Source organism: Saimiri boliviensis, chromosome 6 (genome assembly GCF_048565385.1).
Source record: "Saimiri boliviensis isolate mSaiBol1 chromosome 6, mSaiBol1.pri, whole genome shotgun sequence".
In the NCBI taxonomy this organism is placed as follows: domain Eukaryota; kingdom Metazoa; phylum Chordata; class Mammalia; order Primates; family Cebidae; genus Saimiri; species Saimiri boliviensis.
Genome location: NC_133454.1, coordinates 52868533 through 52895009, shown reverse-complemented (window position 1 = coordinate 52895009; position 26477 = coordinate 52868533). Strand labels below are relative to the sequence as shown.

The window sequence follows — 26477 nt, the reverse complement described above, 5'->3', positions numbered from 1 at the left end:
GTGAGCCAAGTTCATGCCACTGCACTCCAGACTCCAGTCTGAGAGTGAAAACTGGCCTCAAAAAAAAAAAACAAAAAAAAACAGGCCAGTGTGACTGGTAGAGAGAGCCAGGTCACAGAGCCCTACAATCCTATCAAAGGTGTTGAGGATATTGGGGGTGGGGGGACTAAAAGCACAGCACTGACATGATCCGCTTTATAAGCAGTAAGGATAATGAGGAAGCTACTGAGATAGCCCAGGAAGGGAAAACAGTGGCTTGAGGTTAGAATGCCCACACCTGGACTGAGCAGAAGACAGTTTTTACAGACATCCTCAGAAAAGCCTTTACTCCATTTACAACAGCAACCAAATGTATACAAATTTAAGAAATAGATCAGTCATGGCTGGGCAAGTGGCCTATGCCTGTAATCCCAGCACTTTGAGAGGCTGAGGCAGGCAGATAACCTAAGGTCAGGAGTTCAAGACCAGCCTGACCAATATGGTGAAACCCTGTTGCTGCTAAAAATACAAAACTTAGCTGGACATGGTTGCGTGCACCTGTAGTCCCAGCTACTCAGAAGTCTGAGACAGATGTATCACTTGAACCCAGAGGCTGCAGTGAGCCGAGATCATGCCACTGCATTCCAGCCTGGACAATAGAGTGAAACTATTTTTTAAAAAATCATAAAAAAAAAAAAGCCAGGTGCAGTGACTCATGCCTGAATCCCAGCACTTTGGGAGGCCAAGGTGGGCGGATCAAGAGGTCAAGTGACAGAGCAAGACTCCAACTCAAAAAATAAATAAAAAAACAGGCAAGAGGCCAAGGTAGGCCCACATCTGATCTAACCCAAATATACTAAACAACTCTGTACATGTTCCATACTTTGCACTGAAAGAACAAAAATAAATCAAACATAATCCCTGTCCTCAAAAAACAAACACAATACACCACAGGTCTCTTCCCAAACCTGTTACCTTGCTCACTAGGAATGTAGGTCTCATCATAATCTTCCTCCAGAACCAGCTGATCTCCTATGAAGAGGGGTTGTCCACCCATGACTCATCTGGGCTCGAACACCTAGATCCCAGAGACCCCCACCAAAAGAGAAGTTAGTGACCAAGCTTATCAGGGAAAAGTTGGCACTGGGTCATGGAGCATCTGGGTCAAACCAGACCCTGCACACCAATTCGGCCAGAGCCTTTCCAGGCACCAGGTATAGTCAAGGGTGAAACCAACAACTCAAGGCTCACAGCCTTTGCACATGTTCTCCTAAAGGCTTGATGAACACTGGTGAACCACAAAAGACCTTCAAGCCTGGCTCTGTCAAGAGTTTGACTTTATATCTCCCCCAGATTAGAAGAAGCAATTACAATACAGAACCACCAAGTAGAAAATCCTAGGGACACCGTAATAACCAGCAGCACCCAGACCCCCCATATACCAGCACACCTCCGTGGCATACCCCCGTCTCAACACGTATCCCTATCTGGATGTCCTGATTCAAATCCAAAATGCCTTTAGGAAGCTTACAATCCAGCAGAGGGAACAACCTCAAGAGTAGTGGAAGGCAGAAGGAAAAAAAAAACTTCCTGTTCTGGGAGTACTAAGAAAAAGAATTAAAAAAAAAAAGCCAGGCGCAGTGGCTCACGCCTGTAATCCCAGCACTTTGGGAGGCCAAGGCTGATGGATCACGAGGTCAAGAGATCGAGACCATCCTGGTCAACATAGTGAAACCCCGTCTTTACTAAAAATACAAAAAATTGGCTGGGCATGGTGGCACGTGCCTGTAATCCCAGCTACTCAGGAGGCTGAGGCAGGAGAATTGCCTGAACCCAGGAGGCGGAGGCTGCGCTGGGCCGAGATCGCACCATTGCACTCCAGCCTGGGTAACAAGAGGAAAACTCCGTCTCAAAAAAAAAAAAAAAAGAAAAAGAGCAAAAAATTTCCCCAAAGAAACGAAGGAAGGCTGACAAGGCATTCTAGACAAAGGGAGCATCATGTGCAGACAGGTGTTCCAGAGTGCAGATACCACCATGTGTGACGGGCTGATCAGAGAGAGCCTTGCAGACTGTGCTAAAGAGCCTCCACCCTGTCCTACAGCAGAGGGGAGTCACTGAGGGCTCTGGTGAAACAAACTATCACAGGGTGGCCTCTTTTTAGGACAAGAACTTTGGCAGGACTGGCACGGTTGGATTAGGGAAATCAGACTGGCGTCAAGAAAACCACCTGAGAAGGCTGCCACCCAGGGGAAAGATGATGAGGGCTTTAACTAGGGAAGAAGCAAGGAAATGGAGATGCACAGACAGAATGGACCCAGTGACGTTAAGCTTAACAGGACCTGGATATGGGGGAAAGAGTGGAAAGGAGCTATGTCCCTCCAAAATTTACGTATGCAAATACTTTACTTTTTTTTTTTTCTACAGAGATGGTATCTCATTATGTTGCCCAGGCTGGTCTTAAACTCCTGTGTGCAAGCTATCCTCCTGTGTCAGCCTCTCAAAGTGGAAAAAAATCACATATTGAAGCCCTGATCTACAATGTGACCGGATCTTTAGGAGGTAATTAAGGTTAAACGAGGTCATTAAGGCTAAATGGCCTGATAGGATTAAAAGGAGATGGAGAGAAAGGACCAGGAACCAGGGCGGCAGATGGGGCCCACTGCCTGGCGGCTTAAGAGTTCTTGCTCTTTTTTTTTTTTAAGACGGCGTCTCACTCTGTCACCCAGGCTGAAGTGCACTGGCGCAATCTTGGCTCACTGCAACCTTCACCTCCTGGGTTCAAGCAATTGTCCTGCCTCAGCCTCCTGAGTAGCTGGGACTACAGGCATGTACCACCATGCCCAGCCAATTTTTGTATTTTTTTTTTTGAGACGGAGTTTCGCTCTTGTTACCCAGGCTGGAGTGCAATGGCGCGATCTCGGCTCACCGCAACCTCCGCCTCCTGGGTTCAGGCAATTCTCCTGCCTCAGCCTCCTGAGTAGCTGGGATTACAGGCACGTGCCACCATGCCCAGCTAATGTTTTGTATTTTTAGTAGAGACGGGGTTTCACCATGTTGACCAGGATGGTCTCAATCTCTTGACCTCATGATCCACCCTCCTCAGCCTCCCAAAGTGCTGGGATTACAGGCGTGAGCCATTGCGCCTGGCTAATTTTTGTATTTTTAATAGAGACAGGGTTTCACCATATTGGCCAGGCTGGTCTCGAACTCCTGACCTTGTGATTCACCCAGCTCGGCCTCCCAAAGTGCTGGGATTACAAGCGTGAGCCACCACGGCCAGCTTAGAGCTCTCTCTCTACCATCTGAGGACACAGCAAGAAGGCAGCTGTCTTCAAGGCAGGAACCAGGAACGGACCTTGAACTGGGCCTTCTAGCTTCCAGAACTATAAGAAAAGAAATGTCTGTTGTTTGAGCCCCCGAGTCTAAGGTATTGTGTTATGGCAGCCCAAGCTAAGACAGGAGTCCAGCTAGAATCCAAGGTTTCTAGCTCCAGGGACGGGGCAGTGCCAAATTCTTCACTGACAAGCTGGTGCACTTCTAGAATTACTCCGCTCTTCCCACCCCTGCCTCAAGACCCCAGTTCCCACCAACTCTCCCCATGGAGGCTCCCACGCTGCAACCTGATGAGGTAGGCCACCTGGAAAACTGCTGCTGCGCACAGCCCTGCTCAGAGCACCTCCCCAACCTACAGAGGAGTTGGCCACACTAGATGTCACCAACAGGAGTCTGGAGCCACAAGTCCTGACCTCTCCAGTCCCCACTTCCTCAGAAGCTGCCACTGTTCCTCCTGGGGCCGCAAGGATGAAACAGCCCTCTTCACGTAGAAAGACCCAGCCATTAAAAAGGTCATGATCTGGCCTGGAAAGAGTGTTCAGGAAATGGCTGGATCTGGAGACTGTGCATCTATTCCAAGGTTCCTAGAGACTCCTGACAAGCAACAAAGGATCCATCAGGGACTGTTTACTGGGGACCCCTCTCTGTACCGTGACAGCTGAGAGGTGGGCAACAGAGGAGTCCTGCCTTAGGACTCACAAGACAGGGTTCCCCTTGTCAGTGCACTGAACAAAAAGGGAGCCAGCTTCTGCCCCTCTCATTCCCACCATGCCACCTCCTAGCAGGAAGAAAACACCGAAGGAAAAGGCCTTCTTTTGGCAGTACAAAAGCTGAAGTGAGAATGTGCTCCCAACCCTCAGAAGAACCGGCAACGTCCTGCAGACATGATGGCCAACTGAGCTCCACGCACAGCCAGAGACAACGGAGGCCTGATCACTGTTGACTCTAAAAAGCTGAGCAGGAAAGGACCAAGAACCAGGGCGGGAGATGGGGCCCACTGCCTGGTGGCTTATAGAGTCACCTGAATCTTTAATCCTCTTAGGAGAGAAGGAGAAGAGAAAAGGAAAGGATCCACGGGCAGGTAGGGCCTGACAATGGCCTGAACATTAGAGTGAACAGGCACGTCTCAAGCATGTGCTCTATACAAGGGACTATCTTAACTACCTCAGAAATTCTGCATTTGAGAAATGTTATCCCATACATCCCATCTCTAGAAAGCACAGGACAGATAGTCTCTGTCTGCATGGCAAAAAGACTAATTTGCTATATATAAAATCATCTATATTTACCTTTTTTTTTTTTTTTAAAGAGTGTCACTCTGTCACCCAGGCTGGAGTGCAGAGAGAGGCTCACTGCAACCTGTTTCCTGGGTTCAAGCTATTCTCCTGCCTCAGCCTTCCTAGTTGTTGGGATTACCGGCACTCACCACCATGTCTGGCTAATTTTTGGATTTTTAGTAGAAATGGGATTTCACCACGTTGGCTAGGCTGGTCTCGAACTCCTGACCTCAGGTGATCTGCTGGCCTTGGCCTCCCAAAATGCTAGAATTACAGGCACGAGCCACCATGCCATGTGATATATTTAACTATTAAAACATCAGGAAAACTCTGGAAAATCTGAATTCATGGATCATCAAATTTAAATAAATGTTCTTCCATAAAAGAATTAAAATATAGGTGGGTTGTACTCTACCTTCTTTCCTTGCCTTACCTGGCTCTGGAAAAATTTTTGGGAAGGACAGGTCTAAAACAGCAAGGAGTTGCAGAAAAATGGAACGTGGGAAGAGAAGTCATATCTATTTGTCTGTACGTAGTAGCAGGATGGCTACTAAAGATCATCTACTCATTCGAGGAATATTTATTGGACACCTACCACACGCATTTATTTCTAGGTGCTAGAGATGCAATCGTGATTAAAAACAGATTCAGCTGCTGCTACTGTTGAGCTACAGTCTGGGAAGGGAGGAAGACAAACCAATCGGTCACAGAGAAATGTATAATTAGAACCAAGGGAAGTGCTCTGAAGAAAATAAGCCTGATTTAGATGATGCCTACACTGAGAACTGAAAAATGAGTAGGTATTCACTAGACAAAGAGCAAAGGAAAGCGTGTTCTTACAGACATACGCAAAAGTCCTTCAGCAGAAGGCAACACTAGGCAAGAAGAAGGACAGTTGGAGATGATCCTGGGGAGGCCAGTGGGAGCCAGGCCATGCAGAGTTGGCCTTTATCATAAGAGAACTAGGGCTGGGCACAGTGGCTCACGCCAGTAATCTCAGCACTTTGGGAGGCCAAGGTGGGAGGATCACTTGAGTCCAGGAGTTCAAGATCACCCTGAGCAACATAGTAAGACCCTGTCTCACCCTGCACAAAAAAATTTTTTAAATTAGCTAGGGGTGGCCGGGCACGGTGGCTCAAGCCTGTAATCCCAGCACTTTGGGAGGCCGAGGCGGGTGGATCACAAGGTCAAGAGATCGAGACCATCTTGGTCAACATGGTGAAACCCCGTCTCTACTAAAAATACAAAAAAAATAGCTGGGCATGGTGGTGCGTGCCTGTAATACCAGCTACTCAGGAGGCTGAGGCAGGAGAATTGCCTGAACCCAGGAGGCGGAGGTTGCGGTGAGCCGAGATCGCACCATTGCACTCCAGCCTGGGTAACAAGAGCGAAACTCCGTCTCAAAAAAAAAAAAAAAAAAAAAAAAAAAAAAAAAATTAGCTAGGGGTGGTAGTGTATAACTGCAGTCCCAGCTACATGGAAGATTGAGGTTGGAGGATCGCTTGAGTTCAGGTGGTCAAGGCTACAGTGGGCCTTGATTGTACCACTGTACTCCAGACTCAGTGACAGAAAAAGACCCTGTCTCAAAAAAAGAGAAGTGAAAGCCAGGAAATGGTTTTTCCAGATACATATTTTGAAAAATTACTCCAGAAGCTACTAGGAGTACCCTAAAGCGAAGACCAGATTGGAAAGAAGAAAATCAGGTCTGTGAGAGAGACAAGGTAAAAAAACACAACCTAGGTTAGGTGACAGGTAATGGTAACCTGAGTTGGAGTGGTAACAGAGAGGATAAGTCTAAGAATGCAGTCCTTGGTCTAGGCACCATGACTCAGACCTGTAATAACAGGGCTTTGGGAGGCTGAGGCAGGAGGACCACTTAAAGCCAGGAGTTTGGGACTAGCTTGGTGAACACAGTGAGACCCTGTTTACCCAAAAAATTTAAAACACACACCCGTAGTCCCAGTTACTTGCAGGGGCTCCGATGGGAGGATCCCTTGAGCCTAGGAGTTCAAGGCTACAGTGGGCTTTGATAACACCACTGCACTTCAGCCTGGGTGGCAGACTGAGACCCTGTCTCTAAAATAAATAAATAAGAATACAGCCCTTAGATCTGCCATGCCAAATAAATGGAACATGTCCTAATATTTTCCTCTAGGCCTAAAATTGTGAGGGACATCACTAGTCAATCATGGCCCCCTAAACATGACCTCAGAACCCTAAACATTGTTTGCTACATAGCAGTTACCAACAGATCAGATGAAACCCAGTGAGATCTACTTGCTGCCTAGCCTGAGACCTTCTGTGAGCCACAGAGTTGGGAGGGGTCATCCAACTGCACTCTTGCATCTCTTACCAGTCTCTGAATCAGACAAAAAAGCAGTGGCTCACACATTTCCTCCAGGAAGCCTTCCCAGCCAACCTCATCCTCTCCAGTCAACCCAGAACTACCTTAGCACTAAGCTCCTAATTCTCAAATATTCACAGGCAGATTTCTCTCAATATCACTTTTTTCATGAAAATGTGTTCTACCTCTCCTGTTAAACCACAAACTTCTGAGGGCCATCCCTCCTCCTCTGGAATTTTCCAACAAAGCCTAAAATAAGCCTATGTAAGATGTTGGAGCTGTTACTGCTGTAAACTGCAAACATAAAACCAAGGAACAGGCCGGGTGTGGTAGCTCATAACTGTAATCCCAACTATTAAGGGGACAGAGGCCTAAGATCACTTGAGCCTAGAAGATCAAGACCAACCTGGGCAATATAGTGAGACCCTATCTCCACATACACAAAAATAGGCATGGTGGTGTGCACCTGTGGTCCCAGCCACTCAGAGGGCTGAGACAGGAGTTATCTGACCAAATGGAAAAGAAAACAGAGTTACATAAAGAGTATAAAGTTGGGAGGCTTAGGCGGGAGGATCACCTGAGTCTAGGAGTTCAAAGCTACAGTGAGCTATGATCACACCACCATACTCCAGCCTGGGCAACAGAGTGAGACCCTATCTGAGAAAAAAAAAAAAAACAAAAAAAACAAGCAATCTCAGGAGCTGGGAAGGCCCTCAGTAGTTTTGGTCCACCTTCCTTCCCATGCTAAAATTTTCCTCTATGTGCTTTAAGTGACAGACAGCATAGCGGTCAAAGCACAGGCTTTGGGGACAGAAGACCTGGATTCAAATCCCAGCTCTCTCACTTACCAGCTGTATGACCTTAGGCAAGGTGCTTCACCTCTCTCAGCCTCAATAACCTCATGTGTATAATTCAACCATGATAATCTATGTCAAAAGTCTGAGGGTAAAATGAAACAACACTTATAAAGTGCCTAGCACAATCCCTGTATACAGAAAATGTTACATACATTTAGCTAGTATTACTGATTCTATTGCCAATTCCATAGTTAGATAATTCTTAACTATTAGAAGGTCTTTCTAATAGTAAGCCAAGAATCCGTTGCTAAGAAATGTTCCCTGATAGCTCAGGTTCTGCCTTCTGCTCAACTGGGGGGCACCCCAGGATTCTCCAGCTAAGGTAAGCTAAGTATGCCCAGTTCCCTTCCATTCAACACACATCATTGTTTCCCGGTCCCTCAGTATTGTGGCTACCTTGCTCTGTACTTTGTCAGCAAAGCTAGAGTTTTGCACATCTGCACACTAACAGAGAATATACACTCATAGGCATAATAAGGGTTCCCTGCATATTTATGTCTTCCACCCTGCTCCAACAATTATAAAGAAGGTTGACCACAGAAAAGAATGACTGGAGAAGGAACTGGGGAGAAGGTGGAAGATGTGAGAATTGATTACGAAGTGGTAATGAGCAAACGTTTTAGAACATTCTTGGCTTTGAATCCCAGCTCTGCCTCTTACTAGATGGGCAGCCTCAGTTTTCTCATCTATAAAATGAGAGTAATAACACTGCCCATCGCAATGTGTTGTAAGGCTTACATGATTCAACACATGTAAAGCGCTTAAAATATACTAAGATCTCAATAAGTGTTAGACATTACATTATTATTATTGCTATTCACATATTTAAAGGGCTTATTCTACATTTCTCCAAAGGACATATCCAGCACCAGGGAATATAAGTAAGGCCATTCAGACATTAATGACTTTTTTTTTTTTAGATGGAGTATCGCTCTACTAATAATACAAAAATTAACCAAGTGTGGCGGCACATGCCTGTAATCCCAGGTACTCAGGAGGCTGAAGCAGGAGAATCGTTTGAAACGGAGAGGCAGAGGTTGCAGTGAGCCAAGATCGCACCATGGCACTCCAGCCTGGGCAACAAGAGTGAAACTCCGTCCCAAAAAAAAAAAAAAAAACTTGCAAAAGGTTTAACAGCTAATAAATGGTAGAATATGTAGGTATCCATGTCTGACTCCAAATCCTAAACTCTTAATCACTCTGACATGACTAGAGTGCAAAGTACAGTGGGAAGAGTGGCAAGAGAGAGCTCTAGAATGAAAGGCAAGCTGGGCACGGTGGCTCACGCCTGTAATCCTAACACTTTGGGAGGCCGAGGTGGTGGATCACCTGAGGTCAGGAGTTCAAGACCAGCCTGGCCATCATATTGAAACCCTATCTTTGAAAAAGAAAAAGGAAAGGCAAGAGCATATTATAAAGGGCATGGAAGAACTGAGGCTCTATCCTGTAAATGATGACGGGCCATCACAGAATTTCACAAAGGAGACTGGCATGATCAGATCTGTAGGTCAGACAGATGATTCTAACCAGGCATGGTGGTGTATGCCTGTAGTCCCAGCTACTCAGGAGACTGGGGTGGGAGAATGGCTTGAGAGCAAGAGTTTGAGTTTGCAGTGTGCTAGGGTCAAACCCGTGAATAGCAACTGCACTCCAGCCTGGGCAACATAGCAAGACCCTGTCTCTAAAATAAATAAATTATTCTGATAGCTGCATAAGAACTAATTACAGGAGGACAAGGATTGAGGCGGAGAGACCACTTAGGAAGTTATCCTGAAAGCACAAGCAAGAAACTATGAACTAGGTCAGTGGCTGTGAGGATGGAAAGGAAGGGCCAGATTCTGGGGGAATTAAGAGGCAGAATACAGGACTTGAACTTCAGGAGAGAGGAGGGAAATCAGAGCACTAAAGCCAGAACACTATGATGATCTGTTCATTTCTAGGCCTCGTCCTATAGGCAGCCCCACCTACCACACTGCCTAGAAGACAGGACATTTCCGACAAATATCTGCTGTCTGTATTAGATGAATAAATTCCAGGGGCAGACTTGGCTGAGTGAGTGAAGCCTTCCACTGAGATAATACAAGAGGAGGCACAGATCCGAGGGACCAAGGAAGGCTAACGATGACAGTAAGCAGGTCTGAGTTCAGGAAAGCGGTCTGGCTGATGAGTAGTTTGGGGAGTCAGTGCTGAAAAGCTGATAACGCAAGAGATGGAGGAGGGCTTTCTCCTGCAAAGGACTGAGTTAGGAGAACCGACCGACAGGGAGTCGCGGAAGCCCAGTGAGGAGAGCGGTGCCAGAGGTAGAGGGAGATTGTTAAATCAATGCAAGCAAAGGAAAAAACAAGCTTTCCAACTTTCCCAAAAGATGGCATAAGGTTGGGCTAGCCCCGGATCTGGACCCTGGGGAGCCTGCCACAGAAGTATGCCAGCAAGCTTCGGAAGGCCTGGCCTCACTCGCCTACGAGGAACAGAACAGCAAACCAGCGCCAGGTGCCCAGAGCCCCTCTCCCGCGTCCCGACCCGGTGCTCACTCACCCGCCGGACCCCAGCCCGGCCCGACCGCCCGCTCAGGAGCCGCCGAGATTTCAAACTGAGGCACCCTCGCCCAGTCGGCCGTTTTCACGTCTTCCCTCAGTCCCCGCCCACACTGGGGCGCTACCCGCTCGCTGGCTCGCGAGCGTGCCGCAGCTCCCCCGCCACGCTCCCTTCCCCGCCGCCCCTCTCCCTTCAGGAGGTCCTCACCTATCCCCCACCCCGGAAGGCTGCAGGCGAGGCTCCGGGCTAGGCGCAGCTCCCCCAACGCCACCCAAAACCCACCCTCCCCGCTTCCAGGGACGCCAGGGTGTTGCCCTGCAGCGCCCAACAAACACTTCCGGAAAAGGTACCGGCCTAGCAACTGAGAGTCCCGCCTCCAGCCGGAGCCAATAGGTCGCCGGGTGAGAGCTCTGACACTGGATTGGCTCAAGCTTCCGTCGGTGCACGCGTTGAGCTCTGCCAGTTTTCCGTTGCACGATGGGAGTGTAGTTTAGGATAGGTAACGGAAATCTGCATGAGGTTAAAAGAGAACCCCGAATTTAGACGTGAGGATTTCTGCCAGGACAGAAAAGGACTATGCAGAGTATTTATAGTAACGTGAATTATCTAAGGCAGTTTATTGATGATTTGTTAGGAGTATGATCATCGGGTGAATAATACAGTGGTCATCAATAATCAACTCATTGGCCCTTTAATAACAAAAGAAATGTGAATGTAAGGTAATGAAGACGCCCCTACGCCCCATCTCTCCCCGCAAAAAAATGGCTCTCCTGTGCTTCGATTAAACCAATGAGCACCTGACCAGGAGTTAGACCTATTTTCTGTTATCCATCTTTTCACCAAAGTCCAGGGTTCAGTTTGAATATGCCTGCATGATGGGGATAGTAATGTCTGTCATAACTATTTTTTTTTTTTTTGAGACGGAGTTTCGCTCTCGTTACCCAGGCTGGAGTGCAATGGCGCAATCTCAGCTCACCTCCGCCTCCTGGGTTCAGGCAATTCTGCCTCAGCCTCCTGAGTAGCTGGGATTACAGGCACGTGCCACCATGCCCAGCTAATTTTTTGTATTTTTAGTAGAGACGGGGTTTCACCATGTTGACCAGGATAGTCTCGATCTCTTGACTTCTTGATCCACCCGCCTCGGCCTCCCAAAGTGCTGGGATTACAGGCGTGAGCCACCGCGCCCGGCCTGTCATAACTATTTTAAAGAGTCTGTTGAAGAAGAAAAACAAAGTGACACAGTATGTATCTCCTCCACACATCCTGTCTGGCAGAAACGTTGCTACTAATATAATTTCAAAGAGTTTTGGTTTTGCTTGAACAAGGGCAGATCTTCCTTTCTCTCGTATGTCGCCAACCTCCAAGAGAAGTTAAGAGGGGCAAAGACAGTTCTGGCCATAACATCAGTGGGAAAACTGAAAAACAGACAAATACAGACGCTGCTAGTTGAAGAGGAAAATGGTGAGACCGAGCTCCTAAAGCTGCTTCTGACAGGTTCTAGATATGTATCCGACTCAGACTAGTCCCAGCGCCACTCAGAGGCTGATTCCAGAATGAAAAACTCTGATTATTGGAATATACAGAATATGCAGAGCATATTCCTTGTGAAAGCTGTCAAAATCAGGAGTCATTTGTGTTAAAACCCTGACAAATAGAGCCAGGGAAGGCCATAAAGAGAGAGTTCTCAGGCACGAATGCCTGATAACAAGAACCATCGACCGGGCCTGGTGGCTCATACCTGTAATTCTAGCACTTTGGGAGGCTGAGGTGGGAGGATCACTTAAGCCCAAGAATTCAAGACCAACCTGGGCAACATGACAAGACCCTGTCTCTATTTTTAAAAAAAAAAAGTATATATATATATATATATATATATATATATATATATATACATATATATATGTATGTATATACGTGTGTGTGTGTGTATATATATATAGATATATAGATATATAGATATGTTAGCCAGGCGTGGTGGCACGTGCCTGTGATCCTAGCTACTCAGGAGGCTGGGGTGGGAGGATCACTTGAGCCTGGGAAGTTAAGGCTGCAGTGAGCAGAAAACGAGCCACTGCACTCTGGCCTGGGCAACAGAGTGAGACCCTGTCTCAAAAAAAAAAAAAAAAAAAAGCCAGGAACTATCACAAAAGAATGCAAAAACCACAGCCTTGCACAAAGGCTATCATGAACTTACACACACACACACACACACACACACACACACACACACAAAAGGCCGGGCGCGGTGGCTCAAGCCTGTAATCCCAGCACTTTGGGAGACCGAGGCGGGTGGATCATGAGGTCAAGAGATCAAGACCATCCTGGTCAACATGGTGAAACCCCGTCTCTACTAAAAATACAAAAAAATTAGTTGGGCATGGTGGTGCGTGCCTGTAATCCCAGCTGCTCAGGAGGCTGAGGCAGGAGAATTGCCTGAACTCAGGAGGCGGAGGTTGCGGTGAGCCGAGATCGCGCCATTGCACTCCAGCCTGGGTAACAAGAGTGAAACTCCGTCTCAGAAAAAAAAAAAAAAAACCCTCTGCAAGACCATCTGTGCAGCAATTGCCTGTCCAGCCTTGGACTGATGCTGCCTCTGTTATTGAGACTTGTAGTCAAGGATTATTGTTTCAAAACTGTTTATGTAATCATATTCATTTTGCCTTTAAAAATTCCTACTTGCCCAGCCTCTATGGCATGTCTATTCTCATTGCAATGCTACTTCTGAATAAATATCATTCTCTGTTGGAGTTTCCCTCTCTGTTATTTAGATTGATGTTCCTCATGTTTAAGTTTTTCTGCAGCAGTCATACCTATACTTCCTTTATTCTTACTGCAGATGACAAATCATTGATCCCCCTTCCTCTCCACCTTCTTTAAAAGTCTAAGCCAAGCATGTGGTTCACACCTGTAATCCCAGCACTTTGGGAGGCTGAGGCAGGCAGATCGCCTGAGGTCAGGAGTTTGAGACCAGCCTGGCCAACATAGTGAAACCCTGTCTCTACTACACAATTTAGATCCACAAATTAGCTGGGTGTGGTGGCAGGCACCTGTAATCTCAGCTACTCAGGAGGCTGAGGCAGGAGAATCATTTGAACCCAGGAGGCAGGGGTTGCAGAAAGCCAAGATCACACCACTGCACTCCAGCCTGGGTGACAGAGTAAGACTCTGTCTCAAAAATAAATAAATAAATAAATAATTGAAAAATAAATAAAAGTCTCACTGAGGGGCCAAGGCGACCAGACTGGAAAGGAACTCTAAGGCTCACCAGCTCATCTACTACAAGCCTGTACAAAACAGGGATTCAAAAAAACATCTGTAGACTTGGTCCTATATCTAAGAATTTGCAATCTTTGCAATCAATCTGGTTTATTTTATTTTATTTTATTTCTATTTTTTTTTTTTGAGACGCAGTCTTACTCTGTCGCCACCATGCCAGGCTAATTTTTGTATTTTTATTAGAGACAGGGTTTTACCATGTTGGCCAGGCTGGTCTTGAATTCCTAACCTCAGGCAATCCACCAGCCTCAGCCTTCCAAAGTGCTGGGATTACAGGCATGAGCCACTGTGCCCAGCCCTGTTGATTTTAATTGCCATCCAAATGCTTAACTCCTGTGCCTTAGCATGGGTTCCTTTCTCTCTCTCGGGAAGAGCTAATAAAATAAGAGATACTATGGGATTAACAGGATTACCTTCACTCAGATCAACAATTTGCATTTTATCAGGTTTCCCCATAGGTTTGTACTTAGAAATGCAAGCCAATTTATAAAATGCCCCAAGGCAAACATAATTAAGAAAGTAATCTATGGGGGGAAAATAACAAAAATGACACATTTTTTTTTTTTTTTTTTTTTTTTGTGAGGGAGTTTCTCTGTCACCCAGGATGGAGTGCAGTGGTGCAATCTCCGCTCACTATAACCTCTGCCTCCCAGGTTCAAGTGATTCTCCTGCCTCAGCCTCCCAAGAAGCTGGGACTACAGGCATGCACCACCATGCCTGGCTAAGTTTTGTAATTTTTAGTAGAAATGGGGTGTCGCCATGTTGGCCAGACTGCTCTTGAACTCCTGATCTCAGGTGATCTGCCGGCCTTGGCCTCCCAAAGTGCTGAGATTACAAGCGTGAGCCACCACACCCAGCCTGACACACTGAGATACCAATAATATACTCAATTAATGAGGAAGAGAGATAGGACATCATTCATTATAGTTTATCTTCTACAGTAAGAATGAACATTTAGGGGTCATATTTCAAAGACAGGAAAGAATTGATGACAAATTTTTTCCCTACTCCTAGGTCAGAAACTCCACTATTAGAACTTTTTCTTTTTTCTTTTTCTTTTTTTTCTTTTTTTTTTTTTTTTTTTTGAGACGGAGTTTCGCTCTTGTTACCCAGGCTGGAGTGCAATGGCGCGATCTCGGCTCACCGCAACCTCCGCCTCCTGGGCTCAGGCAATTCTCCTGTCTCGGCCTCCTGAGTAGCTGGGATTACAGGCACGCGCCACCATGCCCAGCTAATTTTTTGTATTTTTAGTAGAGACGGGGTTTCACTATGTTGACCAGGATGGTCTCGATCTCTTGACCTCGTGATCCACCCGCCTCGGCCTCCCAAAGTGCTGGGATTACAGGCTTGAGCCACCGCGCCCGGCCTCTTTTTCTTTTTTTTTGAGGCAGAGTCTTGCTCTGTCGCCCAGGTTGGAGTGAAATGGTGCGGTCTCCGCTCACTGTAATCTCCACTTCCTGGGTTCAAGCAAGTCTCCTGCCTCAGCCTCCTGCATAGCTGGGATTACAGGCATGCGCCACCACGCCCAGCTAATTTTTGTATTTTTAGTAGAGACAGGGTTTCACCATATTGGCAGGGCTAGTCTTGATCTCCTGACCTTGTGATCTGCCCACCTCGATCTCCTAAAGTGCTGGGATTACAGGTGTGAGCCACTGTATCCAGCCTAGAACTTTTTCTTATAACTTAACAGCCAAAAAACAAACAAACAAACAAAACCCCAAATAACTGGATTTTAAAACGGGCAAACTGCCTTAAAAGACATTTCTCAAAAGAAGATATACAAATGGCCAGTACATGGAAAAAATGTTCAACATCACTAACCGTGAGGGAAATGCAAACCAAAACCACAATGAGATACCACCATTCCGGTTAAAATGGCTACAATAAAACAAAGGAAAACAAGGGTTGGTGAGGATGTGGAGAAGAGGATATACTTACCATGTTGGTGGGATTGTAAATTAGTACAGTCACTATGGAAACTGTATGGTGGCTCCTCAAAAAATTAAAATTAGAACTACCGCACTATCCAGCAATCCCAATTCTCGATGTATATCCAAAGGAAATGACATTAGTATGTTAAAAAGATCTCAGCACTCCCATGTTAATTGCAGCATTATTTACACTACTCAAGATATGCAGTGAACCCAGGTGTCCAACGACAGATGAAAGGATAAATAAAATGTGATATATATATATATATATATATACATACATACATACAATGACATACTATTTAGCCATAAAAAATAATGAAATCCTGCCTTTTGCAACAACCATGAATGAACCTGGAGGACATGATGTTAAGTGAAATAAGCTAGGCACAGAAAGACAAAGACTGCATGATCTCAGTCATGTAGAATTAAAAAAAAAAAAAAAGTCAATCTCACAGAAGCAGAGAGTAGAACAGTGGCTACCAGACTGAGGAGGAAAAGAGAGGGGAGCGTGGGGAAAACGTTGGTCAATGAGTATAAAGTTACTATTAGGAGGAATAGACCAGGCACAGTGGCTCATGCCTGCAATCCCAGCACTTTGGGAGGACAAGGTGGGCGGATCACTTGAGGTCAGGAGTTCAAGACCAGCCTGGCCAACATGGAGAAACCCTGTCTCTACTAAAAACACAAAATTAGGCCAGGCACCATGGTTCACACCTGTAATCCTAGCACTTTAGAAGGTGAAGTGGGCAGATTGTCTGAGATCAGGAGTTCAAGACCAGCCTGGGCAACAGGGTGAAACCCCTGTCTCTACTAAAATACAAATAATTAGCCAGGCATGGCATCATGTGCCTGTAGTCCCAGTTCTTGGGAAACTGAGGCAGAGAATTGCTTGAACCAGGAGGTATACAGACACACAAACACACACACACACACAGACACACACACACACACACACACACATTTAGCCAGGCATGGTGGCACACTCCTGTAATCCCAGCTACTTGGGAAGCTGAGGCAGGATCATTGCTTGAACCAGGGAGGAAGAGGTTGCAGTGAGCCGAGATCACACCATTGCACTCCAGCCTGGGCAACAAGAGTGGAACTCTATCTCAAAAAACAAGAAAAAGGCTGGGCACAATGGCTCACACCTGTAATCCCAACACTTTGGGAGGCCAAGGAGGGCGGATCACCTGAGATCAGGAGATCTAGACCAGCCTGGCCAACATGGTGAAACCCTGTTTCTATAAAAACAAACAAACAACAAATAAATAAATATAAGTAAATAAGAAAAAGAAAAAAGAGGTATAAATTCTGGTATTCTATTGCACAGTAGGGTGACAATGGTTAACAGTAACACTGATATGGTATATTTCAAAATAACTAGAAAAGAGGTTTTCGAATGTCATACCACAAAGAAATTATAAGTGCATAAAGTAGTAGTCATGCTAAATATCCTGATTTGATCATTATGCAACATATATATGTATCAAAATATCAAATTATACTTCATGAACATGTACAATTACAATATGTCAGTTAAAAAACAGTAATAGCCAAGAGCAGTGGCTCACATCTGTATTCTTAACACTTTGAAAGTCTGTGGCAGGAAGATCCTTTGAGGCCTGGAGTTCAAGACCAGCCTGGGCAATATAGTGAGACCCAACCTCTAAAAAATACTCAAAAAGTTAACCAGGCATGTTGGCATGTGACTGTAGGCTCATCTATGGAGGCTGAAGTGGGAGGATCACTTGAGTGCAGGAGGTCAAGGCCGTAGTGAGCCATGATCATGCCACTGCACTCCAGCCTGGGTGCCAGAGCAAGATCCCATCTCTAAATAAATAAAGAAGAAGTAGGCCGGGAGTGGTGGCTCAAGCCTGTAATCCCAGCACTTTGGGAGGCCGAGGTGGGTGGATCACGAGGTCGAGAGATCGAGACCATCCTGGTCAACATGGTGAAACCCCGTCTCTACTAAAAATACAAAAAATTAGCTGGGCCTGGCGGCACGTGCCTGTAATCCCAGCTACTCAGGAGGCTGAGGCAGGAGAATTGCCTGAACCCAGGAGGCGGAGGTTGCGGTGAGCCGAGATCGCGCCATTGCACTCCAGCCTGGGTAACAAGAGCGAAACTCCGTCTCAAAAAAAAAAAAAAAAAAAAATAAATAAATAAATAAATAAGAAGTGTTTTAATTCTCGGAAAAAATAACTTTTTATTCTCTTTTTATACTGCTTATTTGGGCTATACAGAAAACGACTCACATGATAAGAAAGAAAAACATTTCATAATCTTACCAAATTTTAAGGATATAAAGTTATAAAATGTTCCCTCTGCACTTTCAATCCACTTTATTTGAAACTGCGAGGAGGGGGAGAAAAAAAGAAAAAAAAAAAGAAACTGTAAATTGCCCTCCCGTCTCCTTTCTCTGCTTTATTTTTCCCTATGGCATATATTACTATCTGAGATACTATGATTTTATTTCTTTACTGTCTGTCTTCCTGCATTAGAGTATAAGCTCCATGAGGACAGGGATTTCACATACCATTGTATCCCCAGTACCTAAAATAGTGCTTAGCATGTAGTAGGCACTCAATGTACATTTGCTGAATGAATGAATAAACTAAGGAAGAAATTAAACCCTACACTTCAAAGGAAACCACTGTTGACATTGTGGGTGCTATCTTCCAGATTTTTTGTTGCTTATACCAATGTAAATTTATATACATATACATTTTTATATATAATATACATATACTGTATGCACAAGCACATTCTTCTTAATTTTTACAGAAATGAGATCATAATGTTATTGTTCTAACATACTTTCTTCCTTTTTTTTTTTTTTTTTTTTTTGAGACAGAGTCTTGCTCTGTCGCCCAGGCTGGAGTGCAGTGACATGATCTTGGCTCACTGCAACTTCCGCCTCTGGAGTTCAAGTGATTCTCCTGCCTCAGCCTCCCAAGCAGCTGGGACTACAGGCATGCACCAGCTAATTTTTGTGTTTTTAGTAGAGACAAGGTTTCACCATATTGTCCAGGCTGGTCTTGAAGTCCTGACCTTGTGATCCACCCGCCTTGGCCTCCCAAAGTGCTGGGATTACAGGCAGGAGCCACCATGCCTGGCCACATGTGCTTTCTTTAACATGTCATAAACATCTTCCAAGGCCAGTTCATAAAAAGCTGTGCCACTGTTTTTAATAGTTAATTAGGATTTCATTGAACAGATGTCTTCTTCCCTATTGAATTTTTTTTTTTTTTTTTTTTGGAAACAGAGTCTTACTCTATTGCCCAGGCTGGAGGGCAGTGGTATGATCTTGGCTCACTGCAACCTCCATCTCCCAGGTTCAAGTGATTCTCCTGCCTCAGCCTCCCAAGTAGCTGAGATTACAGGCATGTGCCACCACACCAAGCTAATTTTTGTTGTTGTTGTTGTTGTTTCTTTTTTGGTTTTTTTTTTTTTTGAGACAGAGTCTCACTTTGTTGCCCAAGCTGGAGTGCAGTGACACAATCTCGGCTCACTGCAACCTGTGCCTCCTGGATTTAAGAGATTCTCCTGCCTCAGCCTCCTGAATAGCTGGGATTATGGGTGCCTGCCACCGTGCCTGGCTAATTTTTTTGTATTTTTAGTAGAGACAGGGTTTCACCATGTTGGCCAGGCTGGTCTCAAACTTCTGACCTCACATGTTCTGCCTCCACGGCCTCCCAAAGTGCTGGGATTACAAGCATGAGCCACTGCTCTTGGCCTTTTTTTTTTTTTTTTCTATTTTCAGCAGAAACAGGGTTTCACCATGTTGGTCAGACTGGTCTTGAACTCCTGGCCTCAATGATCCACCCACCTCAGCCTCTCAAAGTGCTGGGATTACAGGAGTGAGCCACCACACCCGGCCTGATGATTTTTTTTTTTTTGGTTTTGTTTAAAGAGATGGGATCTTGCTCTGTCTCCAGGCTGGTCTTGAACTCCTAGCCACAAGCGATCGTCACACCTCAGCTTCCCAAGTAGCTTGGATTGCATGCATGAGCCCACTACACCCAGCTTTGTTTTGAACCCGAGGTTTTGCTATAGTACACACTGCTGAAGCATTGTTGTTTTTGTTGGATAGGGTCCTAAAAGTGACATTGCCCAAAGAGTTTGCATTTTTTACATATTAATAGGCATTGCAAATTACTCTGGAAAAATGGAATAATTTGCAGTCCAAACATACCTTCATCAATACCAAATGTTACAAATCTAAGAGAGAACAAAAGAAAGAGAAAGGAACAAAGAATCTACTGTTTTACTTTGGTTCCTTCAACTGTTAATGAAGTTAAGCTTTCTTCATATGCTTTTTTTCATGTTTATCATCCATTTGAATTTCTTCTGTGAATTCCCTGTTCACATTCTTTGTTCAGTTTTCTTTTTCTCTTCTTTTTTGTTTGGTTTTTGTTGTTGTTTTTGTTTTTCCTCACTCTTTCCCCTTACCCTTTGTTCATTTTTCTATCAGATTGTTTGGAATTTATATTGATTTGTAGAAGCTCTTTGAACATTATAACAGTAGCCCTTTGTCTCTCTGTTGTGTGGCAAATATTGTTTCTTAATCTGTGGCTAATCTTTTAACTCTGCAAATGTCACCTTTCTCAGCAATTGCAACAGTAATAATACTAATAGCTGACCTTTACTGAGCACTTACAACATGCTGGACACCATTCTAAAAGCTTCACGAGGATTGCCTCATCAAATTCTTACCTTATAAGGTTTGAACTATTAATATCATTATCTCCATTAGGGGCCAGGCAAAGTGGCTTATGCCTGTAATCCCAGCACTTTGAGAGGCCAAGGCAGGCGGATCATTTGAGGTCAGGAGTTCGAGAGCAGCCTGGCCAACATGGAGAAACCCCATCTCTAATAAAAATTTTAAAAAATGGGCCGGGTGCGGTGGCTCACACCTGTAATCCCAGCACTTTGGGAGGCTGAGGCGGGTGGATCAAGAGGTCAAGAGATCGAGACCATCCTGGTTAACATGGTGAAACCCCGTCTCTACCAAAAAAAAAAAAAAAAAAAAAAATACAAAAAATTAGCTGGGCATTGTGGCGCATGCCTGTAATCCCAGCTACTCAGGAGGCTGAGGCAGGAGAATTGCCTGAACCCAGGAGGCGGAGGTTGCAGTGAGCCGAGATCGCGCCATTGCACTCCAGCCTGGGTAACAAGAGCGAAACTCCGTCTCAAAAGAAAAAAAAAGGCCGGGCACGATGGCTCAAGCCTGTAATCCCAGCAATTTGGGAGGCCGAGGCGGGTGGATCACAAGGTCGAGAGATCGAGACCATCCTGGTCAACATGGTGAAACCCCGTCTCTACTAAAAACACAAAAAACTAGCTGGGCGTGGTGGCGCGTGCCTGTAATCCCAGCTATTCAGGAGGCTGAGGCAGGAGAATTGCCTGAACCCAGGAGGCGGAGGTTGCGGTGAGCCGAGACCGCGCCATTGCACTCCAGCCTGGAAAGAGCGAAACTCCGTCTCAAAAAAAGAAAAACAAAAAACAAAAAACAAACAAACAAACAAACAAAAAAAATAGCCAGGTGTGGTGGCACATATCTGTAGTCCCAGCTACTGGGGAGGCTGAGGTAGGAGAATCGCTTGAGACCAGGAGGTGGAGGTTTCAGTGAGCCGAGATCACACCACTGCACTCCAGCCTGGGTGACAGAGGGAGACTTTGTCTAAAAAAAATATTAGCCAGGCATGGTGGTGGGCTCTTGTAATCCCAACTACTCAGGAGGTTGAAGCACAAGAATCGCTTGAACCCAGGAGGAGGAAGTTGCAGTGAGCTGAGATTAAGCCACTGCACTCACTCAAGCCTGGGCAATAAAATGAGACTCTGTCTCAAAAAAAAAAAAAAGAAAAAAAAGACTCAAAAAGGTTAAGTAACCAGGGTGGGGTCTCCCGCTTACTAGCTGAACCAGAATTAGAACACTGGCAGTATTGGAATACTTCTGATTCTACAGAAGTTTTAAATATTTAAGTTATCAAACCCATCCAGTTTTTGGGTTTCTTTACCTTCTGGGTTTCATTAGGGAGATAGTCTTCAATATAAGATGATAAAAATATTCTATTTTTCCTGTAGTTTTATTTTAATGTTAAATTCTTTAATCTATCTGGAGTTTATTTTCAGATGAATGAAACAGACATTTGGTTTTCTTTCCTTCCAAATGGGTTGCCAGACGTCCCAACAACAGTTTCTGAATAATGCATCCATTTTCCTCTGATACGAATGCCATCTCTATCATATATACAATTCTCATACATTTCTCTATTTTGATTTTTATATTTTTAACTTGTGTCTAATTACTTCATTGGTTAGGATTTCTATCCATGTCATACAATCTGCAACTACTGATTCCTTTGCTTTCCAACACGTCTAACACTTTTTCCATTTTCTTGTCTTTTGAGTCAGTCAGACTGTTCTGAACTGCGTGGGATAAGAGTAGAGATAATGATCTTTCCTTTCCAAAGCCTGCCTTTAATGGGAGTAACTTAGCACATTACTACTACATTTTGTATAATTTTTTTGTTTGTTGTTACCTTGTTTAAAAAGTTTCCTAGCTGGGTGCAATGGCTCATGCCTATAATCCCAGCACTTTGGAAGGCCAAGTGGGCAGATCCCTTGAGGCCAGGAGTTCAAGCCAGCCTGGCCAACATGGTGAAACCCCATCTCTACTAAAAATAGAAAAATTAGTCAGGTGTGGTAGCATGCACCGGTAGTCCCAGCTACTCAGAGCCTGAGGCATGAGAATTGCTTGAACCCGGGAGGCAGAGGTTGCAGATTCGAGACCATGCCACTGCACTCCAGCCTGGTTGACAAAGCAAGACTCCCTTTCAAAAGAGAAAAGAAATTTTCCCTTTTTTTTTTTTTGAGACAGGGTCTTGCTCTGTCACCAGGCTGGAGTGCAGTGGCACGATCTTGGCTCATTGCAACCTCTCCCTCCCGGATTCAAGCAATTCCTCTGCCTCAGCCTCCTGAGTAGCTGGGACTACCCCTGCCTGGGCCTCCTCAGTAGCTGGGACTACAGGTGCCTGCCACCTTGCCCAGCTAATTTTTTTGTATTTTAGTAGAGATGGGGTTTCACCATGTTAGTCAGGATGGTCTCCATCTCCTGACCTCGTGATCCGCCCACCTTGGCCTCCCAAAGTGCTGGGATTACAGGCATGAGCCACCAAACCTGGCCTTCCCTTCATTTTTTAATCAGATTGTCTGCCCGGTGCAGTGGCTCACACTTGTAATTCCAGCACTTTGGGAGGATGAGGCGGGCCAATCACCTGAGTTCAGGAGTTCGAGACCAGCCTGACCAACATGGAGAAACTCTGCCTCTATTAAAAATACAAAATCAGCTGGGTGTGGTGGCACATGCCTGTAATCCCAGCTACTCAGGAACCTGAGGCAGGAGAATCACTTGAACCCAGGAGGCAGAGGTTGTGGCGAGCCAAGATCACCCTATTGCACTCCAGCCTGGGTGACAAGAATGAAACTCCGTCTCAAAAAATAATAATAAATCAGAGTAACTACTGAATTTTATCAATGGCTTTCCACATTTGATAAACACTATATTGCTAAAACCATACCGGCTTTTCCCCTTTAAGCTATTAGAACTCTAACGCTTTTGAAGGCTTTAAGCTCTTACCAGTTAATATACAGATACTTCTTGGAGTGTTAACACTTTAAAGCTGTCAACAGCTGTTTCTCCTCAGTCTGGCTGATGATGCAGAAAATCAGACGGGTCATAAGAATTCAAGGCAAGTAGAGCCTCAACCCTTTGAGGCTGTTTCTTACCTGCGAGCAGATCGGAGGCTCACGAGAAAATAAGACAACTGCACTTTCCCCTTTTGGACCCTGCTCCGGTGGTTTGCAGCCTGGAAAAACTCTTCCATCCCTTTTAATCTTGCTCCCTCAGTCTCTGCTCTTGAAAATCCTACCCATTTTTAAACACTCAAATTAAATACCACCTTCTCCCACTGAGTCTTCCCAGATCCCCTAGATCTCCCCCCAAATCCCTACTCCTTAATGCCACGTCGTTTAATATGAAAACCCACCGTGGCAGGAATCACTTAACTGTCCCTTGTACAACCACCTTTGGTGCATGTGCGTTTCTCTCTGCAGCCCCAGTACCTGCAAGTGTGCCTGGCATAAAGTGGGTGCTCCTTCCATGCTGAAAGAAAGACTGACAGAAGAGAGGTGTGCTCCCCTCCATCCATCTGGCCCTTCCCGCCAGGGCCCTGCAGGGCGGACTCCACCTCGGCAGAGGGCATCCCAGACCCCTCTAGAGCCCCGGAAGCCGGACTGCCTGCCATGGGAAGACTACACTTCCCAGCGATCCCAGGGAAAAGCGAAAACCCTTTGGCTTTGACAGCCGCCGCCACAAGTCTTTCCGCCTCCCCAGCCCGCCCGGGAGCTGCGAGCCGTGAGCTGGATTATGGTGGCCTGAGCAGCCAACGCAGCCGCAGGAGCCCGGAGTCCCTGCCCCTGCCCGCGCCGCCGCCCGCCGGGGGGACCCGGGAAGCCGCCGCCGGCCCGCCATGCCCGCCCCTCCCAGCCCCGCCGGGAGCCCGTGCCCGCTGCCGAGGCTGGCGGCCGCCGTGCCGACGTAGTGGGCTCCGGATCCCAGCCTCTCCCCTTCTCCCGTGCTCTGCGGATCTCCCCTGCCCGCTCTCCACCTCCCGGCCCCGGGGGCTGGCCCAGGGCCCTGCAGGCTCTGGCGTCCTGATGCCCCCAAGCTCCCTCTCCTGAGAAGCCACCACCACCAGCAGCACCACCCAGACTTGGGGGCAGGCGCCAGGGACGAACGTGGACCAGTGCGAGCCCAGAGGGCCCGAAAGCCGGGGCCCACCATGGCCCAAGCCCTGCCCTGGCTCCTGCTGTGGATGGGCGCGGGAATGCTGCCTGCCCACGGCACCCAGCACGGCATCCGGCTGCCCCTGCGCAGTGGCCTGGGGGGCGCCCCCCTGGGGCTGCGGCTGCCCCGGGAGACCGACGAGGAGCCCGAGGAGCCCGGCCGGAGGGGCAGCTTTGTGGAGATGGTGGACAACCTGAGGGGCAAGTCGGGGCAGGGCTACTACGTGGAGATGACCGTGGGCAGCCCCCCGCAGACGGTAAGGTGGTCAGGCCAGCCCTAGCCCTCCCCCTGCTCATGCAGGATGGGGATGCCGCAGGCTGGCCCCTGCTCAAAAGGGCTGGTAGGGACAGCAGGAAGGACCCCTCCCCAACCATTTCCCGGGGGTCACGTGGTTGTTGGCAGAAGTGTTCCCAAGCTCCCGTTTCCCTCCCCTTCTCCCCTCACTGGCTGCCTAGTTCCCCTTGCTCCTCATCTGACACATATGCCCTCAGGAAGGATTTGGGGCAAGAGAGACACATCAGCTGGGAGGCTGACCTGGGTGAAGGGTCCGCCACAGGGGCACTATAACAGGTGTCAGCCCCCTCTGACAGTGGCGGCCCGGACTGAGTGTCCCAAATCCCACCACTCTGGAGGTTGGCCACCCAACCTCGTCCCCTCCTCTGATGTTCCCACCATTGTTCCCAGCACCTCTGGGACCAAGGAATCCTGGCAGCAGTTGGATCAGCCCCTTGCTCCCACCGTCTGGGCTGACACAGGGACCCCCAAAGTGAGGTTGCTGAGGCCCCCGTGACTGCACTCAGCCCGGAAGACCTGAACAGGCTCCCGCTGTCCCCTCCTCCCCTTCCCCCTATGGCGATCTATACTGCAGCCCCTCCCCCAGCCCACACCTCCCCAGGCTAGAGGGGAACTGAACTGAGCCTGGGGAAAGCGCGAATGGTAGGAAAGGAGCCAGAGCTCCCTTCGAAGAGTGGGACTCCTTCCATGGTGGGACTCCTTCCATGGCAGGGGAGAGGGGAGGCATGGCAGTGACAGAAAGCACTGCCTGCCCTCCCCATCCTTCCTGACAATCTCCAAGGTACCTTCAAGGTGGCTGGTGAAGGTGGTGCCCTCTGCACCTCTGTGGGTGAGCAGCCCTCCACGTGGGCTGCTGTGGCTAACCTCTATGTGCATCTGCCGCCTCTGTTGGGGAATCCAGGCCCCGGCGGCCCTATGGTTCTGTGTCTGCTGGTGCGTGTCACCTTGAATCTGATCCTGCCCATCTCTGTGAGCCACCCCCGGATCTGTGTCTGGGAAGCCTGTCCTTGGGAGGGTCTGTGAAGGTGGGAGTGTGTTTGGGGTGGGTGCAGGGGACAGCCACACTTCCCTGAACTTCTCAGACAACTGGATCTGGGAGAAACACAAACCCCCACCTCCCAATTACCTTGCAGAAGCCATCCTTCCTAGGTGCATGCTCCCCATCCCTACTCTCAGCTAGCCGAAGGCCTGGTCTCCCCTGCTTTCTCCCCTTTCCTGTGCACCGTAACTTCCCCCAGAAGTAGCCTCCAATGGGAAGCAGAGAGGCAGGACAGAGCCCAAATCTAGGCCCTGAGTAAACAGAATGCTAGAAGGTACTGTCAGGGAGCAGGGGATGTGTGGAGACCTGGGACCCACTTCTGTTTCTGCTACTGATGTGCTGTGCAAACTGTGCACAGACCCCATGGCATGACGCAGGACGGGGCTGCAGAACCTGCGTGAACTTTGAGATCAGACAGTCCAGGAATCGCAGCTCTACCCACCACAGCTTTTCCTCTTCTCAGCTGTGTAGCCTTGGGCAAATTGCATAACCTCTCTGAAGCTACTGCCACGCCTTTAAAATGAGTGAAATGAGATCTCCTTTGCAAGGTAATTGTGAGGACTAAATTGTGAGGCTTAATTGTTCTCTCTCAGTTGTTCTGCTTTCACCCAGAACAACACACCTGCATACAAAACTGACCTCCAACAAATATGAAGTCACTTTCTCCTTGTCTGGCCTGTTCTGCCTCTTCCATGCTATGCAATGAGACACAAACACTTGGATGTCCTCAGCCTCCACGTTTTACATGTTTAAAACTG

The 26477-nt window shown here is 47.0% G+C and overlaps 2 protein-coding genes across 19 annotated transcripts in view; one reads left to right on the top strand and one right to left on the bottom strand.

Moving 5' to 3' along the window:
* CEP164 (centrosomal protein 164) overlaps nt 1–23808 on the bottom strand; it is an 89486-nt gene extending 65678 nt beyond the window's left edge. For 7 of the 18 annotated variants that reach the window (XM_039470587.2, XM_074400643.1, XM_074400644.1 and 4 more), the window contains exons 1-2: nt 10533–10660; nt 955–1057 (exon numbers count right to left, since the gene is read on the bottom strand). In XM_039470587.2, coding sequence (XP_039326521.2) covers nt 955–1036 — 82 coding nt within the window. In that variant the 5' untranslated portion in view covers nt 1037–1057; nt 10533–10660. The other 11 variants (XM_074400642.1, XM_074400645.1, XM_074400647.1 and 8 more) reach the window with 8 other exon arrangements.
* Nucleotides 23809–23866: 58 nt separating this feature from the next.
* BACE1 (beta-secretase 1) overlaps nt 23867–26477 on the top strand; it is a 28565-nt gene continuing 25954 nt past the window's right edge. The window contains exon 1 of the mRNA XM_003923653.4: nt 23867–24642. Within this exon, the coding sequence (XP_003923702.1) occupies nt 24382–24642 (261 nt within the window). The 5' untranslated portion in view covers nt 23867–24381. The remainder of the gene's footprint in view (nt 24643–26477) is intronic.